Genomic DNA, 21559 nt, shown 5'->3' with positions numbered 1-21559 from the left:
CACTCGTTCGATAATATTATGCGATTAATTTAACCATACGTCGGATTAATTTATGTTTTTAGATAAAATTATATTCCATCATTAAATGCAAAACTTATATTGACTAACCTCATAGCTGATAGCGCCTACCAGAGCCAACCATGGAATACATAAAACCGCGGAACCATGTGAGTAGGTGGAGTAGAAAACTGGCAAGTAGTAAGGGTCGTAAGGGTTGTGTAGTGCAGTATGTTTATTTAGGGCTTACCGGTGGCATACATCTGATGGTACGTTATACCTTGGGCAGGAAACGTCATGGAAGAAAAGTGTAATGTGTTGTATGTTATCTGGTATGGCGATTTTGGGGTCCATTGTGTGCTAAAATAGATTTTAGTAACTTCATAATGACGACGTACCCTCAGAGATGTTTTTTAAAACTGAAATTACAGAACTTCGCGGAACTTAAAAACGCTCTAGCAACAAGTAGTACAGAGTGTATAATAATTACTGTAACAAGTTATAGATCGCTCAAGACTCTGAAGTTCATGTTAAAGATCCTCAGAGGTCGATGCCAATGTAGTGTATCAGCACGTTGGTTGCTTACAGCGAAGGGCCAGGTTCAATCCCACAGCAGCCCATGTGGTATTTGTGATGAACATAGTAGGTTTCTCTCTCTTGCCGCCAGTTATTCCGCTAATGCCCCATATATCACCTGGGGCAGGAACAATTGGATGCACCTACAGGATAATACCAAAGGAATTCATCTCACTGTACCCTAAAATACATATACACGTACAGAGTGTATTAAAAATGAGATGAGTTATAGTACTGGATACTGATTCACCCAGCATTGAAGAGATTACACTGTATTCATGCTTATTCATTCATTCATTTTCCATAAATATGTACAGAAAACAATTTGATAGGATGTGGAAATAGTCACAAACAAAGCACAACATACATATAGTCAAACTTCACAGCAAGAACACAATATAGGGATGGAAAAGTGAGAAGCAGTGACCTATGAGGAAGATAAGATCAAAATAACACAAGAAAAAGCCAATAATCAGAGTATAAGAAGAGAGGATGCAGACATCTGCAGCGATAGTGTCCTCCAGAATAGCAATGGTCAGAACATAATGAACTAAAGTTGGATGTTACAAATACTAATTCAATACAAAGAGTTCGTAAACCTCCTACTACAAGGATGATGATTTTTTATGGATGGACAGAAGACAAAAAAAAAAAACTCCAATAATAAAGAAAGAAGAAAGCTTAGGACAGGTGATAACTCAACAATAGACATTAACCCATTGAGAATACCCCATCAAAACATATGTGGACTACAAAAAAAAGTAGATGAGTTAATCAGCTTGGCATTTCATGATTTACCACATATTATATGCCTTACAGAACATCATCTTAAACAGCTTGAAATAGATCAAATTAGCATGGATGGTTACAGACTCACTACCTCATACTGTAGGAAATCAACAGAGAAAGGTGGGGTTTGCATATCCATACATAAAAATCTTAAATTCTTGATGATAGATATGGGTAGATATTGTAAGGAGTAGGATTTCGAAATATGTGCATTAAAATTAGAAGCCACTACAAATATATATGTACTGGCAGTATATAGGGCACCCATTGGCAATTTTATTTAATTTCTTAATGGGTTAGATAAAATAATAAGTTCACTTTATAAAGTAGAATCGAAGTTTATTATATGTGGGGACATAAATACAGATTATTTAACAGACAATGAAAAAAGAAAACGGCTAGATGCAGTACTGCAGACCTATAATCTGTCATCTATAGTACATTTCCCTACTAAAATCCAAAATCAATCTAGAACAATAATAGATACCATATTTATAAATATTCATAAAATTATGAATTATACAATTGGTCCCGTGTACAATGGGTTATCAGACCATGATGCCCAACTGCTTGAAGTTGTCGACATAAAGCCTCAAGTGTTGAAACAATACATCCATATCATTCTGATGACAGCACACATGACTTGTGAGATTTATGCAGATGCATGTACTTTTAATAGTCAATNAAAAAATTAATATTGTCGTTTACTTTTTCACGGCATTTTCCTTTTTCTGTTGAATGCTTAACACAACATGCTTCCTTTTACACCGACATTTTGCGAATGCACTTGAAGATCGATACAAAGATACTAACTGGGGCGATGTATCTGTCCTTGAAACTTTCCACAAATCCTTGCATTCTTTCACCCCTACCCTAGAACATTGTGTTAGCATAACGGGACCAAAGAATGCAGAGCTTGGTTCACACTAGTGCGAAGATAGTGTTACAACTCACCACGTGAAACAAAAGTGAATGAATATTAAACAACATATAAGCCTCAAAAAAGCCTCAGTAGCCCCGGATAATCGAGAGTTGACTGTAGTTAAGTTTTCCTGGAGAAGAAAAGCATAAATATTGATTGTCAATGTAAGGCCAGTGCTAAATTCTGGGAGATATTATTTGACCCCTTTCATGGGTATATCATGGTGTTGATAGACAAGAAAAACCCTGTCCACTAGTCTCAAGGCTTTCTTCATGGCATATCCCCACAGTCTCCCATTTGACTCTGAAGCATACCAGGGAACAGACATCTTATATGATAGTTGGCCCAGTACCTGTAAAGTTAGAACATAAAGAGGCAAAGTTGTCCTCAAATTCTCTAAGTCATTTCCTCAAGACCTGCAAATGTTTACATCTGCATCACCACTAGATGAGTGTGAAACAGGCACAGTACTGACTGGCCAGATCCCCAAAGGGATGAGATTTTTAAACATTCATTGTTGAATTCACTGCATTGCCTTGGAAACTATTCCATAGAGCACTGCTAGTCTCTGAGTATATATGTCCAGACATGTATGCATTGTGTAACATTTGTTTAATTATCTTATACACAGTGTGTCCAGGTTCTGTTAGGACTGTGTTCATTAAAAATACAAGATGTGAATTATTTTAAAAATTTCACTCTTTATTCAAAATAGTCTCCTTCTGAATCAATACGTAGCTGGAATCAACTGAAAAGTTTGCAAAAACAGTCACTGTATTCCTTTTGTGGAATCGCATTTAAAACTGCGGTAGATTCCCTTTGGATGTCCTCGATGGTGTCATGACGGTCTCCTTTCATCGCCAAGTTAACTTTTGGGAACAACCAAAAATCTGCTGGAGCCAAATCTGGCAAATATGGAGGATGATCAATGACTGTGATCCCTTTTCTGGCCAAAAAATTGTGTACGATCTTCGATTTGTGGGGTGGGGCACTGTCGTGGAGGAGCGACTAGGAACCTTGCTCTCGATATTCGGATCGAATTCGAAGAATTCTTGCCCACAAACAATTGAGGACTCCGAGATAGTAATCAGAATTGACTGTTTGACCTTCTGGTCAAAATTTGATGCACAGTACTTTTTAGTATTCCCAGAAGCTCCTCGATGAGTCTTGCAGAAACACATCTGCCTGATGCAAGGATTTCAGTCACTTTTTTCATATTTTCTTCAGTGCGACTTGTTCTCGGCTTTGATGCACGTCGAGCATCTTCACCTGCCATCACGAAATACAGCATACCATTGACAAATGTTCGAGCAACTCAAACAATCACTACCATACACACTTTTCATCATTTCATATGCTTCTCCAGCTGTTTTGCCTAACTTCAAACAAAATTTGATGTTGGCTCTCTGTTCAACCATCATTTTCCGACGAGCGTCAGAACGGTACTGTTACATTCAAGGTCAGAACACATGATGCAGCGATGTTTGTGCTTTCAAATTATAGGCAGCCACAGCTGAAACTTCAGAATCATAATGCCACAACTCACCAACAGATGGCATTGCAGGGCAGAATTAAAAAAAAACGAGTCCTAGCAGATCCTGGACACACCATGTATACATGTGCTCGATCTGTCTTCTACTGTTTTGCAATAAATACTTAATAAAAATTATCTGTAACTCTCATTAAATTTGATATATTAAAATGCATCCAACCATTTTCCTTGTTTTTGAGAAAACTGATATTTCACATTTCAGCCCCAGTACTTGTACCATTATTTTCTGAAGATGCCACCTGTGTTTTATTAAGGTAATGGTCTCCATAAATTACTCAGCTTCTGGATATCAGCTTTCTTTAGTGACAATACCTTTTCATATATCCTTTAAGAGCCTAGCGACACCATATGGAGACCTTTAAAGTATAGCTGAGTGGCTGTGCATCACTCTATAGGTATGCACAGTCCACGTGTGTGCACAGTGTTTTAAAATCTAATTTTAAGATAGAAATTCTTGTTCTACTTATATTATTTTTGGGCACCAGCTTTATAAGTAGACAGTCTTCTATCCTGTGTCATCTAACTGAATGTTGCCTTTGTGTGGTACTGTTGGAAACATCCGGAAATGCAGAGTCCGATGTCACACTTCATGCACTTTGTCCGGATGCAACTCCATTTCCCACGCAAAGAGCACACACAACACCTCAGTCTCTTATTAGAGGAAGTCGGCCAGTGATGTCGAGTGGCCTCTAATCGAGATATCACCAATGACACAGCAGGTCGACCCATGAACCGTTGAGGGCGAGGTGGACCCCTTGCAGCATGTTGCACACAAGGGTGAGACGAAATTCTCTGTGTGACAATTTTGGGCCACAGGATGACAACAGGATGAAACTGTTCAGAATCGTCAGATTCAGGAGATGGAAAAATAGTTTATTTGTCCATTTCCAGGTCCGACGACTGATGCTATAACTGTTTGCCGTTCTGTCTGCTTTGTCGACATAACCCACGTGCATGTTGTAGTCAACAATTGCTGGCTTGATGGCATTTCCATGCTCATCACAGAAACTGCCTTCTGCTGGAAGACAGTGCATGTTTGTCAGTATGTAAATGTCACGTCCTTCCAAACTAGTAGTGCTGTCAAGTTCCGTCTTACCCTAACACGAATGTCATCTTTCTTCAGTCGAAATTGTCTTCGTCAAAAATCGTGGGGCAAGCCCTTCCGATTAGGTCTGACTGTCCCACAGCACGTTATGTCCTTTGTCATCAGTTTGTCAAACAAGTCTGGTGACGAAAAGAAATTGTCCATGTACAGTTTGTGACCTACACCCTTAATACATCTGCATAGGTCCCTAACTGTAGCATGTGTCCTGTCTTTTTTCTAGGTAAACCTTCATGTCATAAGTATACTCAGTGGCGTCACAAATTTTGAAGCTTTTGATTGCGACACGTTTGTGTTTCTTAGGAATGTACTGCCTAAAAACCACCCTCCCTTTGAATTTAACAATTATCTTGTCTATGGCCAAATGTTCGGAAGGGTTATAATATTTTTTCATATGCGTCACTGAGAGTGTAGAAGATGGTCCAGATTTTCCATAGTCGGTCATAACTGTCGGCATTCCTGTCAGTTTCTGTATTGTCTGCAAAATGAAAATGAAGAATGTGTAGAAAACGGTCGCGTTTCATTGTGTTAGAGAAGAAAGGCATGGCAAATTGTTCTACAGTCGACCAGTAGTCCTTTAGTCTGTCTCCAATGTCATGTCCCATTTGAATGATTATTCCTAGAAACAGAAAGATCTCAGAGTCGGTCACGTCAGGCCGCAAAGAAGGTCCGTCTTGAAGTCTGTCTAGGTACTGGTGGTAGTACCTGTTCATCTCTTCCACCAGCAGATGGATAATCCCTGCGAAGTAGAGCATGAAAACGCAGAAAGGGGTGGAATCCTTATTTACGTGTGGAGCTTCATTGATATTTAACCCCACAGCTCCACCAGAATAATTATTCACATCCCTCCTGCCATGCTGGTCTGGTGGTCTTCAGGTTGCCAACGAAGATGATGGGTCATCGTTGAGTTCCGTTTCTGAGCCCCTTGCTTCCTTGCCCCACTCAGAGTCGTCTGTACTGCAGTTGGAATCGGTATCATTTATCAGCTGCTTCTCAATTTTGGCTTCTTCCATGCAACATGAGGCCATGGTGGATAGTTGAAATAGCGATGTTTTATNAACCCCACAGCTCCACCAGAATAATTATTCACATCCCTCCTGCCATGCTGGTCTGGTGGTCTTCAGGTTGCCAACGAAGATGATGGGTCATCGTTGAGTTCCGTTTCTGAGCCCCATGCTTCCTTGCCCCACTCAGAGTCATCTGTACTGCAGTTGGAATCGGTATCATTTATCAGCTGCTTCTCAATTTTGGCTTCTTCCATGCAACATGAGGCCATGGTGGATAGTTGAAATAGCGATGTTTTGTACACAACACAACACAATGCGCCAGGCTTGAATATTCTGGCAGTGCAGGGCTATTCCTAGAACAGTACCTCTGTGTGAGTAGTCCGATATATACGTACACAGACAAGAGTTTCTGAAGGACAAAATACGATAATACTTCGCCCACACTCATGCATACAGAAAGGTTCCGACGTGACTGGAGAATGTGCAATACAAACATAAACTTCCACTCCTTTTGCCAGATAAGACACAGTAAAACATGATGTCAGCAGCATGCATTTATACTGCAGAAACTGTATACAAATTTGTGGACAGACGCTCAAAATTGGGGAAAAAATCTTTTTGGAATCAGTGTAACAATTTTTACAGATTTTATAATCGGTAAATTACACGTACAATATCTCATTCTATATTCTTTCTAGATAAAAGCAGCGTTTATTTCGTTTGTTCATCACAAAAATTGTAGAAATCACAGCATTTTCAGTAACATGCTTACAACTGTTAATACTCTACAATTGCAGGCATTTAAATTAACTCCAGGCTGCTGCCATTACCGGAATTTAAATGGCCCATCTCTTAAAGGATATATATATATGCTATGTTATATTCATGGTTTTTTAAAAATGTTTAAATTGTCAACATTTGGAGATCTGATTTTTTTACCATAACCCTGCCATTTGTTGCTATACAGCCTTTGATTTTGACAGAATTATAACAAGACAGCATACTGGGCCCTCAGGTGTTCTGAATTTCTGTCTGAAGTCTTTGGTGAAGAATGTGTAAAAGATTTCAGGAAAAATATGAACAACACACAAAGAAAAACAAGCATTTTCTTCTAAGCATAATTACAGATGGGAAAGTTCAGATGTCATAGATTTTGGATCTGGTGATAAATGAACTGCATGGGATTTGGAAGGCAGCAGTCACACAGCCTAATTAAGATTTTTTTTAATTTGCTTAGTGGGGGGTGGAGTCCAGCTCAGTCCGCTCGGCACGGCAGCCAGTAATTGGCCTATTGTTGCCTGCCCCGGGTGATTATGATGGAGAATTTGGTGGAATGAAGATTGGCAGGGGAAACCGAAGTACTCAGAGAAAACCTGCCCCAGCGCCACTTTGTCCACCACAAATCCCACTTGACGAGAACCGGGATCAAACCTGGGCCGCCACGGTGGGAAGCCAGGAACTAACCACTTGAGCTATGGCGTGGCCTAATTAAGATATGCTCCTGGAATATGTGTGGAGGACCTCCTGAACACAAGTGTAGAGCATTACTGCTCAGTTGCGTCACCTGTCACATTGAAAAGAACATGTATTACACTTTCTAATACATTCTGAACCACCATTTCCTTGACCTTTATAATTGGAAGTTCCAAATTTGTAGTTCAGGTGTACACTTTTCTTCATTTTAATTTAAATTATTCTGTTGGCGTGTCCTCCCGCTTTTCCCCTTGACCCAAATTTCCATGTACAACCCCCATTAACTTTGCCTACCCTCATTTGTTCTAAAAACTATTTTAACAAGAATTTGAACTCTTGCTGTCTCTGCAGAGAATCACTGGGAGGAATAAAAGGTAATTTTTCATTGTTAGTGAGGCACAACTGGTGATATCATGTATGATACCTTAGATATTTATCATCACATGGTACAAAATGTCCTAGATGTAATCAAACATGTATTAGTTTGTACCTGTATATGTATGAAACCAGACTAACGCTAAAATCGCTTTCATTGCCTATGTACATTAACTCAGTTACCAGTTACTATTATCTCATTACAAGATGCTGCAGTGTTCTAAAAACACACCCTTAACATTATGCCACTAGCAGTTATGTTTACATATGAAAGTCCATGTAATATTTTTTATTTTTTGTTCTTAAAACACAAACATTTTACTACTTCAGCATTGTACAGATGTGATCTGCAGCTTAATTCCATGCATTCTGATCTGCTTTTGAATCTCTCTTTCTATTAAAATGTAGTGGATGAAGAACATATTTCCTGGCTACATGATTTGGAATTGGCTGTCTTAGTAATGGCTTGGTAAACATGCAACAGTAGAAGAGAGGTTTCACATTGTATCCTGTGCAGTCCATGTCATATCAAATAGCACGCAGTGAAAGGATTTTAGGTTAACACTTTGCAGACCGCGCACATATTCATACGTTTTTCACTTTTAAACGTGGCGGACCGGTCGCATATTAATATGTTTTTAGTACACGATAAGTTGCAACACACTATACATCGCTCTGGCGCCACCCAGCTTGCACATAGCTGCGTGATAAGCCCCTTGAATGTTTTCTGACTAATCAGTTACGTGACCTCACTGTAACTGTATGCCCCTGCAAAGGAAAATAAGTGCCTTTATTTCTTCAAACTGTACGTAGCAAGCTGTTCATGTAGTTACTGAAAGCACTTCAGGCTATATTGGAAATTTAGAATTTTATTCTGGTGAAGGAAAGAAATTACAAGAAACTATTCTTTCCATTTTGGAACCCTATCTTGATCAAAATTACCATGTCTATCAAGACAATTATAACAGTGTGGCAACTGCAGAACACCTACTTTCAAGAAAAGTATGTGTTTGTGGAACAATTCGGGTGAACAGAGGCCTTCCTCCAGATCTGCAAGAGGAATGTAAATCCTTGAAATGTGGTGAAACCACATTCAGGAGGAAGGGGGATATTCGTGTTGTGAATATGATTTCCACAGTTCACAATTCGAGCATGGTTGATGTTCAAAGGAGACATGGACAGGTAAAGAAGCCTGTTTGTATTTCCGAGTATAATATGTTCATGAAGGGAGTTGATAGAGCCAATCAGTACCTGACCTATTATTCTCTTCCTCAGAAAACAGTAAAGTGGACAAAGAAAGTTGCCTTGTGGCTTATAAATTGTGCCATTTTCTATTCATTTTTGGTTTTCAAAAATCTAAACCCTCATTCAAAATTGAAATGCAAGGCATTTCTGCTGAATGTGGCAAAAGCCTGGTCTACAGACCACAAGGTGGCGGCAGACACAGTCCTAGGGCGGCCGGGCCCGTCTACTCCCACCCCATGCAGGCCTCATTTTGACCCCCCTGGGCGACTCTCGGGTGATGTGCGGAAACATACCCTCGCAAAAATTGTGAATAGTGAACATTTCAGGGGGAAGCATCCTTCTAGACAATGCCGTGTTTGCGCAGTTCACAAGAAAAGGAGTACGACTGTCTACATTTGCAAATTTTGTGTAATGCCACTTCACAGAGGGCAATGTTTCGAGAAACATCACACCCTCAAGCACTTCTAGGAGCATTGGTAAGTGTTCTAAAAAATTTTTACTTCATAAAATTAATTAGATTTTATATTAATTTTTAAAGTGAACAGTGCACAAGTTATGGTAGTAGGTTAAAAAATGCCGGTCCCCAGGGTGATTTAAATATTTAAATTACCAATCCGCGAAGTGTTAAGATAGGATGTAATCCCCAGTATAGGGGGTGGCCATAGTAGTCATATCCATCATCTTGGTGAAGAGGAGGCTCCATTTTGAAACACATGAAAAAAGTCTTGGAAAGAACAATGGTCATGGGCATCGACAGGACCCAAAACCAAGATTAACTGTGCTGCTGAGGGCCAGCAGCAATTCACCAATTATATCCAATGGTCATGTACTTGAATGGATCGATGAATGCTAATAAATACAATACAATACCCAACTGGAAAGTAGATTAGTTATCCCCAGAACTTCTTGTTTCTTGTGTCTGAGTGTATATTTACTCAAAATGATTATCAAATAAATCTGCCTGTCATATTTATGTTGTGTTCCCTTACTTGATGTGGATATATTTCTCTCTCCTGAATGCCAAATTGGCCTAGGAAGAAAAAGACTTCTATAATCAAACTCTTTAGCTATGCAAGCATTACTATAATGTGCACAACCAGATCATGCAGGCCATGTCCCTTTGTACTTTCTCATGTGGCATTTAACAGAAAGCACTGTGATGGTAAAAAAAAAAATCAGATCTCCAAATGTTGACAATTTAAATGTTTTTAAAAACTCCTGAATATGAAAACATGGCATATAACAAGATGTTGTCAGTAAAGAAAGCTGATATCCAGAAGCTGAGTAATTTATGGAGACCATTGCCTTAATAAAACAGGTTGCATCTTTGGGAAATAATGGTACAAGCACTGTGGCTGAAATGTCAGTTTTCTCAGCAGTGGGTATGAAGAATTCTGCCTTCTGGTACATAAAGCTGAAACAAGAACTTTCAACAGATCATATAGTGTTATCCCAGCAGATAAAACTCCTGTCACAATATTTGATGCTTCCAAAACATTCATTTGTAAAAGCATTAAAAAAGACATCACAGTGTTCATGAAGGGCAGTCATCAAGTAGGTAGTACACCAGACAGAATGCAATATCACCATATATTTGAGACTGAATTTGTCACCAAAATACTTTCTGCATGAACAGACCTACCAACCAAAAATACTGACCCTAAAAGATCTGATACCAAACAACAGCTCCACAAGGCTTTTGAGGTGGTGTGTTTACCTACGAGGTTACTACCATAAGCCTCAACAAATTACATAGAGCTAGCAGAAAGTACTTGGTAGCAGCTTCAAGACCGCTGATTCAGAAACATTCACGTGTTGATGCTACTAAGTTTTACTGTTGTGTCTACTTATTTCTCAGCTTATAATGCATGTCTTTCATATGTAACTCAGCATCTTGTTGTAATGCAGTTAATTAGTACTAATATTGTTTTACTCCCTTTTATTGTGCAACTTTCTAATAATGTTCAGAGGCTTTTATTCACACTGTTATTTAAATTCACTTATTAGCACATCATGTTTCATTCTACATTGTGATCAAGATGTAGTTTCTTGATATTGCCCATGAGCTTATACACTGTCAGTATTTATATTCCACTGACTTTCATTGGAGTTAAAGTAGTAATTAAAATTAAATTTGGGAGTTAAAGTCTGATGAAGCGGCCTCCGTAGTCTAGAGGTAATGTTCCCACCTCATGACTCGTAGTACGCGGGTTCAAATACCCGGCGGAGGTCATCGTATTTTTTAAGGGCGGAAAAAATTCAGGGAACAAGTCCTCTGGGAGGGACTTTAAGCCGTGGGTCCCATGTCGTAGCTTTACGGCATGTAAAAGAACCTCATACCTCCAAAGGAGGTCACTGAGCAAAAATTGCGGATGTTTGCTGCCCGACAGCAGTCACTAATACCTCCGGTAGATGGGGGAAGCATTATAGATACTTCTCAGCCAGTAGAGCCGGTCTCGCTGGCTGGGCGGGACTGATGGTAAGCACCAATACCGGTAGGATATAGAGGCTGGTAGAAATCATAGAGAGAAGCACAATGGGCCACTACAGGTCTAAGTGCATGGGGAAACCCACCCTCTCTAATAACTAACTAACTGAAGTCTGATGAAATGAGTACATGTGCTTGTTACCTGGGTCACTGGTGTGCTGTATTATTGCTTTGTCCCAAATTTTCTTCCTGTGTTTATTATGTGTAGAACTCATCAGTTTGGGGATGGAGAGAGAGCCTCTGAACATCAGTAGGATATTACATAATAAAGAGGATTGAAATAATATTAGTTGATGATGCGAATACTGAAGGAGATTTTTTTTTTTGCTGTCGTCTATTGAAAATATGAAAATGTTTCAAGTTTCATTACATCCAGCAGTTAATCATAAATGAAATTTCAAACACTGCATCTTTAGTCATTTAAGTCAGTTGTTACTATAGTGCGACTGCAACAGCTACCTCAAAATCATTCAGCAGCTCAGGTGGGACAGACTATCATGTCAACTTAAGCTGAATGATGATAAGACTCAATAAATCAAGAACCCATATACACTTTTTCAGTATCTCCCCAGTAAATTATTGTACAGCTACTGTGAAGACAACTTCTGTGTTATGTGCCATGTGATTACTATTGTTGTCTTGCAGTTTCAGTTTGAGGAATTTTGTGGCAGTTAAGTCTAGTACCACTGCTGAGAAAGAAGACAGCAACAGAAAAATACAATTCAATATAATAGTTAAAATTAATAGGAACTCTCCAAATAAATGACAAAAAATAAATGAATAAATAATCTTATAAAAAGGGGAATAATTTCTTCCATATTGGAGGGGAAAACATTGTGATGCTATGTTCTACAGTATGACGAGTCTTTTACCAATTACAGTGGTTGCGTGGTCTAAGGCATGAACTGTCTGTCTGCTCGAAAACTGGGATCATAGGTTCGAATCCCACTCAAGGCATGGATGTCTGTCTGCATTTATTCTGTTTGTGTTGGTCTGTGTGTAGGTAGCAGCCTTGCAATGGGCTGATCCCCATCCAAGGAGTCCTACCAATTATGTATATATAGGATTAAGAAACCAAAGAAGCGGCCAAGGTCAAAAGGGCTGTAGAGCTACAAAGGGGGGGGGGAGACGGGTCTTTCACATGCTTCAGATTATCGACAACAAGATGATGGGAACAAGAGAGAATAAGCTGTCTGCTTCGATATTTGTACCCAAGGGTCATAAACTATTGTATGTTGGTGTTTTAGATATGGATTGTAAAACCGTGACTTAATTCTTAAAAAACGAGTGCTCAAATAGACAATAAACTAAAACTAGTTAATACCTTTTACATTCAGTACACACATCTGAAAATGTCTGAACAGCCAAAGCATACACAGTAGAACCAGTTATTTACCGATTAGATTTTCATTTTGTATCTCACAGTTTCTTATCAAGTTATTATATTTCTATTCTTATAAAAATAAATATGTTACTGGTAAACAATCTGACATTTATTTTAAATAAAATAAAATTATACAGTGGAACCTCCATTTACAGCAGATGTCAATAATCTTGGTGTTTAATTATGTCACTTGGTTTCCCGCAATTTTGGTGTTCAACACCACTGTTCCACAAGAAGACTGTAAATGGGGTTCACTGTATATGGAAGCAGAGACATGCAGAACAGGGATGGTTCATCTGAAACTGTAATGCTGAGACATTTTTCATTTTTTGGTATAAAAGTACCAAGATTACAATATACAGTATAGTGAAGCCACGCACACACAGTACATTGATACAGTTCAGTAGTGCCTTTTCATGTGGTAATGCCTGAAGCACATAATCTCACAAAGGGCATCTCTGCACTATTCACACTAATATCTACTGTAGGTTTCTCACAGACGGCCTGTGTCGGATACCACAGCATCATTAAATTCTAATAGGATGTCTTTATGAAAGAAGAGTTTTTTGTGCACCTTGTACACAACATATAGAAATTTATGACATCCATTTACAGTACGAAAAGCTGACCTTTTTGTAATGACATCACAGTTTTTCTGAACTCTTGAGCATAAGCGTTCGCTGTTGTTGGGGCTGATTTCTGGTTTCTTTACTATTTTGACTTTCCTGTCTTTATTTCCCAAGTCCATAATCTGAAACAGGCCTCTAGTTTTGCTACATCTGCTGTAAGAATTTCACCTTTCCTTATGGACATGTTGCCTCCCTTGTTAAGTGTGTCTGGTTTCCTTTTGCAATCCTCAGGGACACCTCTGTCTAACTGAAATGTGTAACATGGGTATTTTGTTGCAAGTCTCTTAGGAAACCCAGTGCTACTGTAATAGTTACCTTGATAAATGTGGTGTAAGGAATGTCTCCAAAGATATGTATTGCTTCCAACTTTCAATTCATATTACATGGGTATCCACTTTTAGACTGAAAAACAATGTAACCCTTTATGCCACTTGACTGTCAGGCATATAGAACACAAGTCTGCCTCTCAGCTACATACCTTCATCAATTTAAATTTCCTGAAAATGTTAAGTCTGAAATTTTTGTCAAATAAAGAAGGTGAAAGTCATGTGGTCATAGTGTCTAGCATACCAGACAGTTTCCATCTGAAGAATCAATTTCTAAGCCAGTGTAACCACTGAACTGACAAACTCCCCCCCACAACCTGTTGAATGTCACCATCTTGCTCACTGATGTGACTTTGTTCACTATTATAAGATCACAACAGAGAAGATGGGCAACTACAAGGGCTCGTGCCAGTGAACAGCTGCCAATCAGGTGGCATCAAGAGATGACCTTTCCATTGAAAGTGATAAGTGGTACTAGGTCCTTTCCACTTGGAAACTTTGCCCAGTAGAGGTAAGATTTTTCTTCTTTCCCCCTTCTCCCCCACCCAATCTCTATCCTATGACTACCAGGGGTAAAGCAGCAGGGGCATGAAGCTGACCACTCACCTCAAATTTGTGCCAAGGTCAAGAATACATCTTCATGGCATTGTGCTTAATTAGTTAAACACACAGACAACTTTACCTTACCATACTGGTAATACTGACAAGTCCAAAGTTGGTGTGGCCTCTAATGGCATAATGTTCAAACAAAATTTTATGAAAAATAACCAAATGGTTGAAAGAAATTTTGGAAAGCCAGTTAATTATACTGTAAATCTATACTGACAGAACAGAAAACAACAATACCACGATTGACACCTCAGCGGCAGTTTTATATATACGTGGTGCAATCCAAAAGTTCCCGAAATTTGAATTTTGCACGCAAATGGTTATGAGTACGTCGAAATACCGCTAAGTGTCTCCCCACACACCCTTCTTGAATCTGTGTGGCAAGCGGCGTCGAGTTGGGTGGTTGGGTTTATTGTTGGTGAACATATTTCCATTGTTGTTTCCGTGAGTTTGTAGTTTTGCAATGGCTGACCTGAGAGAGCAGTGTGTCCGTATAAAGTTTTGTTTTAAACTTTGGAAAACCACTGCAGAAACGCACCAAATGTTTGGTGGCAACAGTTTGGGCCAGACACAAACTTATGACTGGTATAAGCGTTTCAAAAATGGTCGAACATCGACTGATGACGACGATCGTTCAGGACGGCCGTCAACTGGCACCACACCAGAAAATATCGCGAAAGTTAGGGATCTGATTCTGCAAGATCGTAGACTGACCATCCAAGACCTCTGTAACACCTTGGGGCTAAGTTATGGTACATGTCAACGAATTTTGTCAGAGGAACTGAACATGAGGAGGATTGCGGCGAAGTTTGTGCCACGACTGCTGCAAAATGAACAGAAGCAGCATCACTTGGAAGTCTGCAGGGAACTTCAAGAATAGCTTCAAGAGGATCCAAACTTTCTTTTGAAGGTTGTCACTGGTGATGAAAGTTGGGTTTATGGCTACAACCCTGAAAGTAAGCAGCAATGGAAGAGCCTTTCTTCACCTAGGCCAAAAAAAAAAAAAAACTCGACAAGTCAAGAGCAACATTAAGTCCACTTTATATATATATATATATTGACAGGCTTGTTCATAGGGAGTTCATGGAGTTCATCCCTCCTGGGCAGTCAATAAAGAGTTCTATCGCGACGTTCAAAGGTGTCTGAGGGAGGACATGAGGAGAAAACGTCCAGAGAAGTGGCGCATGAACAACTGGGTACTCCATCATGACAACACATGACCACATACGGCTTACATTGTGCAGGAATTTTTGGCTACAAACAAGATGGCAGTTGTTCCCCACCCACCGTACTTGCCAGACTTAGCTCCATGCGACTTCTTTCTCTACCCCAAGTTGAAGGGGCGAAGATTTGATACAGGAAATTCAAGCGGAAACGCAGACAGTACTAAACACCCTAACAAAGAAAGACTTCCAGGATGCATTTCAAAAGTGGCAGAAACGCTGGGATCGGTGTATGCGCTCCCAAGGGGACTACTTTGAAGGTGATGGTGCAGAATAAGATCCAGGTAAGACGTAATAGTTTTTATTAATATATTTCGGGAACTTTTGGATTGCACCACGTATATATAAATAAAGGTGTTGCCTACAAGGCTTGTGTAGTTGGGAAACTGCTACAAAAATGTAGCCAAAAACATCCTCTTTCTTTACTTTCCACTAAATTTATCACAACAAGAATATGAACACAAATTACTAACTATACAGACTCCATAATTTTAGTCTGCAAGCAAACTATACCGACCAAGCAACTGCCGCTTATCAACAAAGTTTAGTGCTAACTTTTGCAGATAGAGGGTGTCGTGTGGTCAGCGCAGTGAATCCCCATGGCCTTAATTTCGGTTTTCTGGACCGGAACTATACAGACAGTTAAAGAAAATTTTAAATTACATGGCACTGAAATTAAATTATGGTGTGTTTAGCAGCCAAGGAAACTAAAATTATTGACATATATTTTACACGTATACATTAATTGCTTGTCTCTTTGCTGTGTGATAGATTGACACATTGTGCAAGCTCTTATTATCCATAAGAATATTTAGCGATAACTTTCAGACAGCTGGTAGGAGTCTTAGAACACAAGTTTGGCTCTGCCTACATAATGCGGAAGCCTTGAAACCAACCTGCATTCTTTAGTGGGTGTTTCTGATATGAGGCCACTAGGATGACAAAGGACAGAATTTATAGGATTATTATGCAGTTCTGGGAACATTTGCAATAATGGGTTTTGGCCTGTCACAAAATAAAAGCTTTCTCTTAACTATGGCTTTTATATGATACTCCACTGTGTCCTGCAGCTCAGCGGTTTCACCAGTCTGCTTCTGTTCCAATATGGCAAATGGTTTATCCATTGTTACCACCTCACCATGCAGAATATGATGGCCAATTATTAACATAGGATTCCCCTGAAAGAAAAGAACAATTCTGAAGTGTTTACATTTAATGTCCTCATAGTAGAGAAATCATCCCATCCCCAAGAGCAGGCTGGGAATGGTTACTATTTTGAAGGTGTCATAAATCCTTTACCACTACGGTCTTCCCTTCAGTGTCATCTCCCTACAAAAGTAGGGTTGGGGGACTTGGAATTTCCATGACATGAACACAGTTATTAGAAAACAGTTTGAACTGTCCAACTTGGTAAGAACATATATAGTCAATTGCAAAATGCTGTAAGCTAATGAAACGTCCTATTAAAAACTGAATTCTATGCCAATACAGCTGTGAAGTTAAGATTTTTTAAAATAAACCTGAGACTTGGCGGGGGGCCGGAGTAAATCAAGTCGCGGGCCACCAGTTGACCATTGCTGCCTTAGATAACCCCTTATATCACACATCAAGTTTCATCAAAGTGAAAAAAAAAAAAAAACCCACATAGAAAAGTCAATTTAGGCTCTTAAAATATATGAAAATGACTTGGAGAAATTTGTAGCAGGTATACAGTAACAAGTTTCAGTCAAATAAGTCTCACAGCAATGTTGCTTGCAGTGGACAAACATAATGAAATCAGTACATGCTTATCAAAATATCTGTTCGATACAGACTAAAAATTGTACTGGAAAGATCAGACCACTCCTGGATTCAAACTTATAATTGTTCCATGTGGGTGTTCAATCAGGCATTCAATATAGAGCAAGGAAGCATGTTAAGCATACGTAAAGTTAAGTATGAAGTCAGAGAAACATGTTATGTATGGCAGCCAACCTGCTGGAGCTGTGTTTCCCACACATTATTGGCCTATAGAATATTTCCAGCCTGAAGAAATGTTGCTGGATTCCAAAATGGAAACTAAACAGCACAGAGTCTATACACAATAGGAAAAACATTGAATTAAAACTTTATGACCCTTTCTGAGGATTTTGGAGAAGCGTTTCCACTTCGCTGATTGCAAATTGGCCAAATTATGAAATACATGCAATCTTAATATTCAAGTAAAAGCAGTTCTTCATGTATGTAGCGCATGTGTTTCTGAACGGTACCATCTGAATTGAGTACAAATTTCCCAAAAATAATTCAGCTTAAGGATCGATAGAAGAACACTAACAGTCCAGGCATTTGTGTGTCAGCCAAGTCAGGCTATGCACCCTGGCATGCAAGTGAGTACTCACAGCATATATTATCATCTCAAACACTACACCATTTGCATGCTACTGGGTGTGCTCTAGTATGTTAAGTGACAAACAGTAGCGTACTAAACCAAAGAGTTGTATAGTTAGTTGAGACACTGTGCTACAAGTCAGAAGGTTGTGAGTTCAAATCCTGATGAGGTGGATGTTTCAATTGACCTAATCCTTCCAGCTGCACTATGGTCCTGGGGTTGACCCAGCCTCTAACAGAAAGTAGTGCCAGGAATCTTCCTGGGGGGTAAAGGGTGGCCAGCGTGTAAAGCTGACAACCTTACCACCATCTGTGACTTAACTGTCTAGAAAAGATGTGGGAGCCTCGACGTCTCACAACCCTATGGGCCTTCATGGCCTGTTACAGGGATAGCTTCCCTTCTTTATATAGTCTTGACATGCTTTACACACACAGGCACAAAAGAAAAAACACAAATTGAAAGTGTCCACACTGTGAATTGACTGACATTTACGGCAGTGCATACAATGCAAATTTTTGCTGTGTGTATTGTTGAATCACAGAGTTTAAAACCCTGTACTAGAAAATATGTTCACATTTAGTATTGAAAAGAACAAATGTGGGTCACCACAGCAGGGAGTGACAATGAATATAAATGGAGTCAAAAATGTCTATAGAACACAGGTACTGTCACACAAATGAACACAAAAAATGGATTCAGTGTTATCAAAGAGACATCAATGCTTAACACTTTGTGGACCGGACGCCTAGGCCTAGGCGTTTGGGTTTTAAACGTGGCAGACCGATCGCCTAGATTTAGGCTTTCAGGACATGTTATGTTGCAACACACTATTCCTCGCTTTGGTGGCCATGTGTCTGTAAAAGTACTGCGTAGCTGACCTTCGGAATGTTCGTTTTCCGAGTCAGCAACGTGACCACTCTCTATTCCCCTCTCACTCTAAAGAAAAGTCCCTTTGTTCAAGTCGAAGCTACTATGTGTGAGGCAAGATATTCTCAGTGTCAACATGTGAGACGAAAGCAGTTGAAGGCTGCGCGAGCTCTTGGAGAAGAAGAAATCTGTGATTTGATCTCCAATGAGTTATCTGACTTGCCAACTGCTTCGTCTTCTGATAGCAAGGGCAGTGTCAGTGGCAGTGACAGGGCCCCCAAAATATTGTGACCAGGAGAGAAAGTGAAAGTGACAGTGAGAGCTCTGATGAAAGTGCGAGTGCTAGCATTGCGGGGACAGCCACATGGGGTAAAGTGGACAAAACACCCACTTTTGGAAAGTTTATTGGTGATCCAGGGTGAGACAAATGCCATCGGACCCTATGCAAGTGTCTGAAGTAGCTGAACTGTTTTTTGGAGATAATGTCTTTGACATGTCGTGTCAGGAGACCAACAGATACTATCTCCAACACCGTGAGGCGTACGACAGTACCTATAAGGTGTTGAAGTGGGTGGATGTCACTTCAGCAGAAATGAAAAAATTTTTGGCAATAATCATTCTAATGGGGTTTAAAAAGAGGGATAATTTGAAAGACTATTGGTCCACTGATCCATTTTTAGAAATTCCCATTTTCGGCAAACTCATGAGTCGTAAGAGATTTGAACAGATATGGTGGTGTGTACTCTGAAGCACTTATAGGAGCTCTGGTAAGTCTTCTCCAAAAATTTTAGTCCATAAAATTAATTAGGAGATTTTATATTAATTTTTAAAGTGAACAGTGCACAAGTTACGGTAGTAGGTTTAAAAACGTCGGTCCCCAGGGTGATTTAAATATTTAAATCACCGGTCCCCGAAGTGTTAAGATGGAGGCATACGTCAAGCACAGAGTGGCTCTGTTTGCAGTGCAGTGAGATTTATGCCCAGTACCTAAACATTTATAAATTCTCTCTAAACAAATGCAATTTCCACTTTACATCAAATATAAAAACATTTTCAAGCCAAAACATGCAATGAACTCGCAAATATCAGTAGTAATGGAAGAGTTGTAGCATGGATAATCCAAAAATATGGAAATATTCTGCATGCCACATTCAACCTTGAAACTATTAATTCCTGGTTGGCTGCTGGTTGCTAAAATAGTGAAAGAAACATCTTTCCATTACAACAAAGTAATCTTTGTTCAGTAGTACACTGAAGTGAAAAAAAAATAAAATAATATAACACAAAAGTGCAATAAGGTGAGAAGATGCATACTACAGCAAGTCCTTGTAAAGCATCAGTAACGCAGGTTAGTGAAACAGATGCAATGGGCAACACTCAAATCATTACAGGAAGCTATAATAAATAACTAATGGGTCCAAAATGTTCCACGGTTAAGTCATAAACAAATAATCAAGAGTCTAATGTACATGAAATCCATTCTATGGGGTTGATACTGGACTGTGCACTAAAAAAATATGAACTCTTTAATAGTAATGACTAATATGTCATAGTAATGTTCAGTTGGTTGGCTTCATGAACTGTGGGAGTTCCTAGCTGAATTCACGAAGCCACCTTTCATACTGCAAACGTCAAGTCCCACAAATCTTGTGTTCATAATGTTTTATTGAGTTATGTCATCAGGCTAACCTCAGGCTAACCGTTTCCTGCACTTCTGCCTATTTCTTTTAACACCATTTCTAAACAAAAAGTATATGAAAACCAAAAATATAAACGAGACATGATAATTATTACATTCAAACCTTAGATAAACCAGAAATTTTGGGGGACCTGCCACGATTTGTAGAAATACATCCCATCTGTACTCAGGGACTAGCATACAAAATATACAAAACCTTATTTGTATAATGAAGATCGCCAATGAACTGCTGATGCATACTGCTACCGTTTCTGGACTTTAGATCTCCCTGTAATTCCACTATTGCCCATTCTCCAACTGAAGAGTCATTAGGTCTGAAAATTTGTTATACATCAATAATCTAACCTAAATCAAGAAAGTTTACACATCTTTCACTAAACTATGAAACACATATGAACATATTTCTGTCTTATTATCTCACTGAAGGAGCTAAAATAAAATACTGTAAATACTCTGCATCATTACTGATTTCGAGGTGCCCCATTTGCTTAATAGTTGAATTAATCAAATTTAATAAACTCGTATCTTACAGTTCACTTACATTTTAACAATTATAGACATCTTTCAACACAACAACTTTTCACAGGGTAACAACAGATATATCTCCGTTTCAAACCTTCAAATCCGGTTAATCGCGCGAAACACTACTGCCCATCATCAAATTATTCAGTAGGCAAAGAGCGGCAAAGAATACGAGCTACGATTCCTACTTCCAGAGGTTCCAGAGGTTCCAGAGGCTCTGGAAGCTCCAAGGTGTGAAACCCCTAGCAACGCAATGTTATTTATGGGCAAAATGGCCGCCGTGTCATTACTACTCCCATCTCTGTGCAGATATTAGTCTGTCAATACAGAATGGCCGCTGCCAGTGCCGAGATACGATCGGTAAGAAGGTATGCTATTATAGCACCGTCCTACTCAAATTCCCCCC

The 21559-nt window shown here is 39.3% G+C and overlaps 2 protein-coding genes across 2 annotated transcripts in view; both read right to left on the bottom strand.

Annotated features, from left to right (window-relative positions):
• LOC111868929 (ubiquitin carboxyl-terminal hydrolase 36) overlaps positions 1-2040 on the bottom strand; it is a 49178-nt gene extending 47138 nt beyond the window's left edge. Inside the window, exon 1 of the mRNA XM_023860052.2 lies at positions 584-2040. The gene's annotated coding sequence lies outside the window, so the exon portion shown is untranslated. The remainder of the gene's footprint in view (positions 1-583) is intronic.
• On the bottom strand, positions 163-21473 carry LOC111868931 (chromosome transmission fidelity protein 8 homolog). Its single transcript, XM_023860055.2, has 4 exons — positions 21173-21473; positions 20828-20945; positions 16732-16875; positions 163-716 (listed from the first exon to the last, which is right to left on the bottom strand). Exons 1-4 carry the CDS (start codon positions 21190-21192, stop codon positions 564-566), a joined length of 435 nt encoding a protein of 144 aa, XP_023715823.1. The 5' UTR covers positions 21193-21473; the 3' UTR covers positions 163-563.
• Positions 21474-21559: the final 86 nt, after the last annotated feature.

This window comes from Cryptotermes secundus, unplaced genomic scaffold (assembly GCF_002891405.2).
Source record: "Cryptotermes secundus unplaced genomic scaffold, Csec_1.0 scaffold898, whole genome shotgun sequence".
Classification (NCBI taxonomy): domain Eukaryota; kingdom Metazoa; phylum Arthropoda; class Insecta; order Blattodea; family Kalotermitidae; genus Cryptotermes; species Cryptotermes secundus.
Note: the sequence above shows the minus strand (reverse complement) of the source record. Positions and strands in the feature narration are given on the sequence as shown.

Bases quoted from the DNA above. Each gene is read 5' to 3' on its own strand.
- LOC111868931 (XM_023860055.2), bottom strand. From the start codon at position 21,192: ATGTCTATAATTGTTAAAAT. The intron at 16,876-20,827 runs GTTTTGTATATT...CTTTTCTTTCAG, and splicing joins ATCTTCATTATACAAATAAG to GGGAATCCTATGTTAATAAT. The intron at 717-16,731 runs GTTAAGAGAAAG...ATTATCCTGTAG, and splicing joins AGTATCATATAAAAGCCATA to GTGCATCCAATTGTTCCTGC.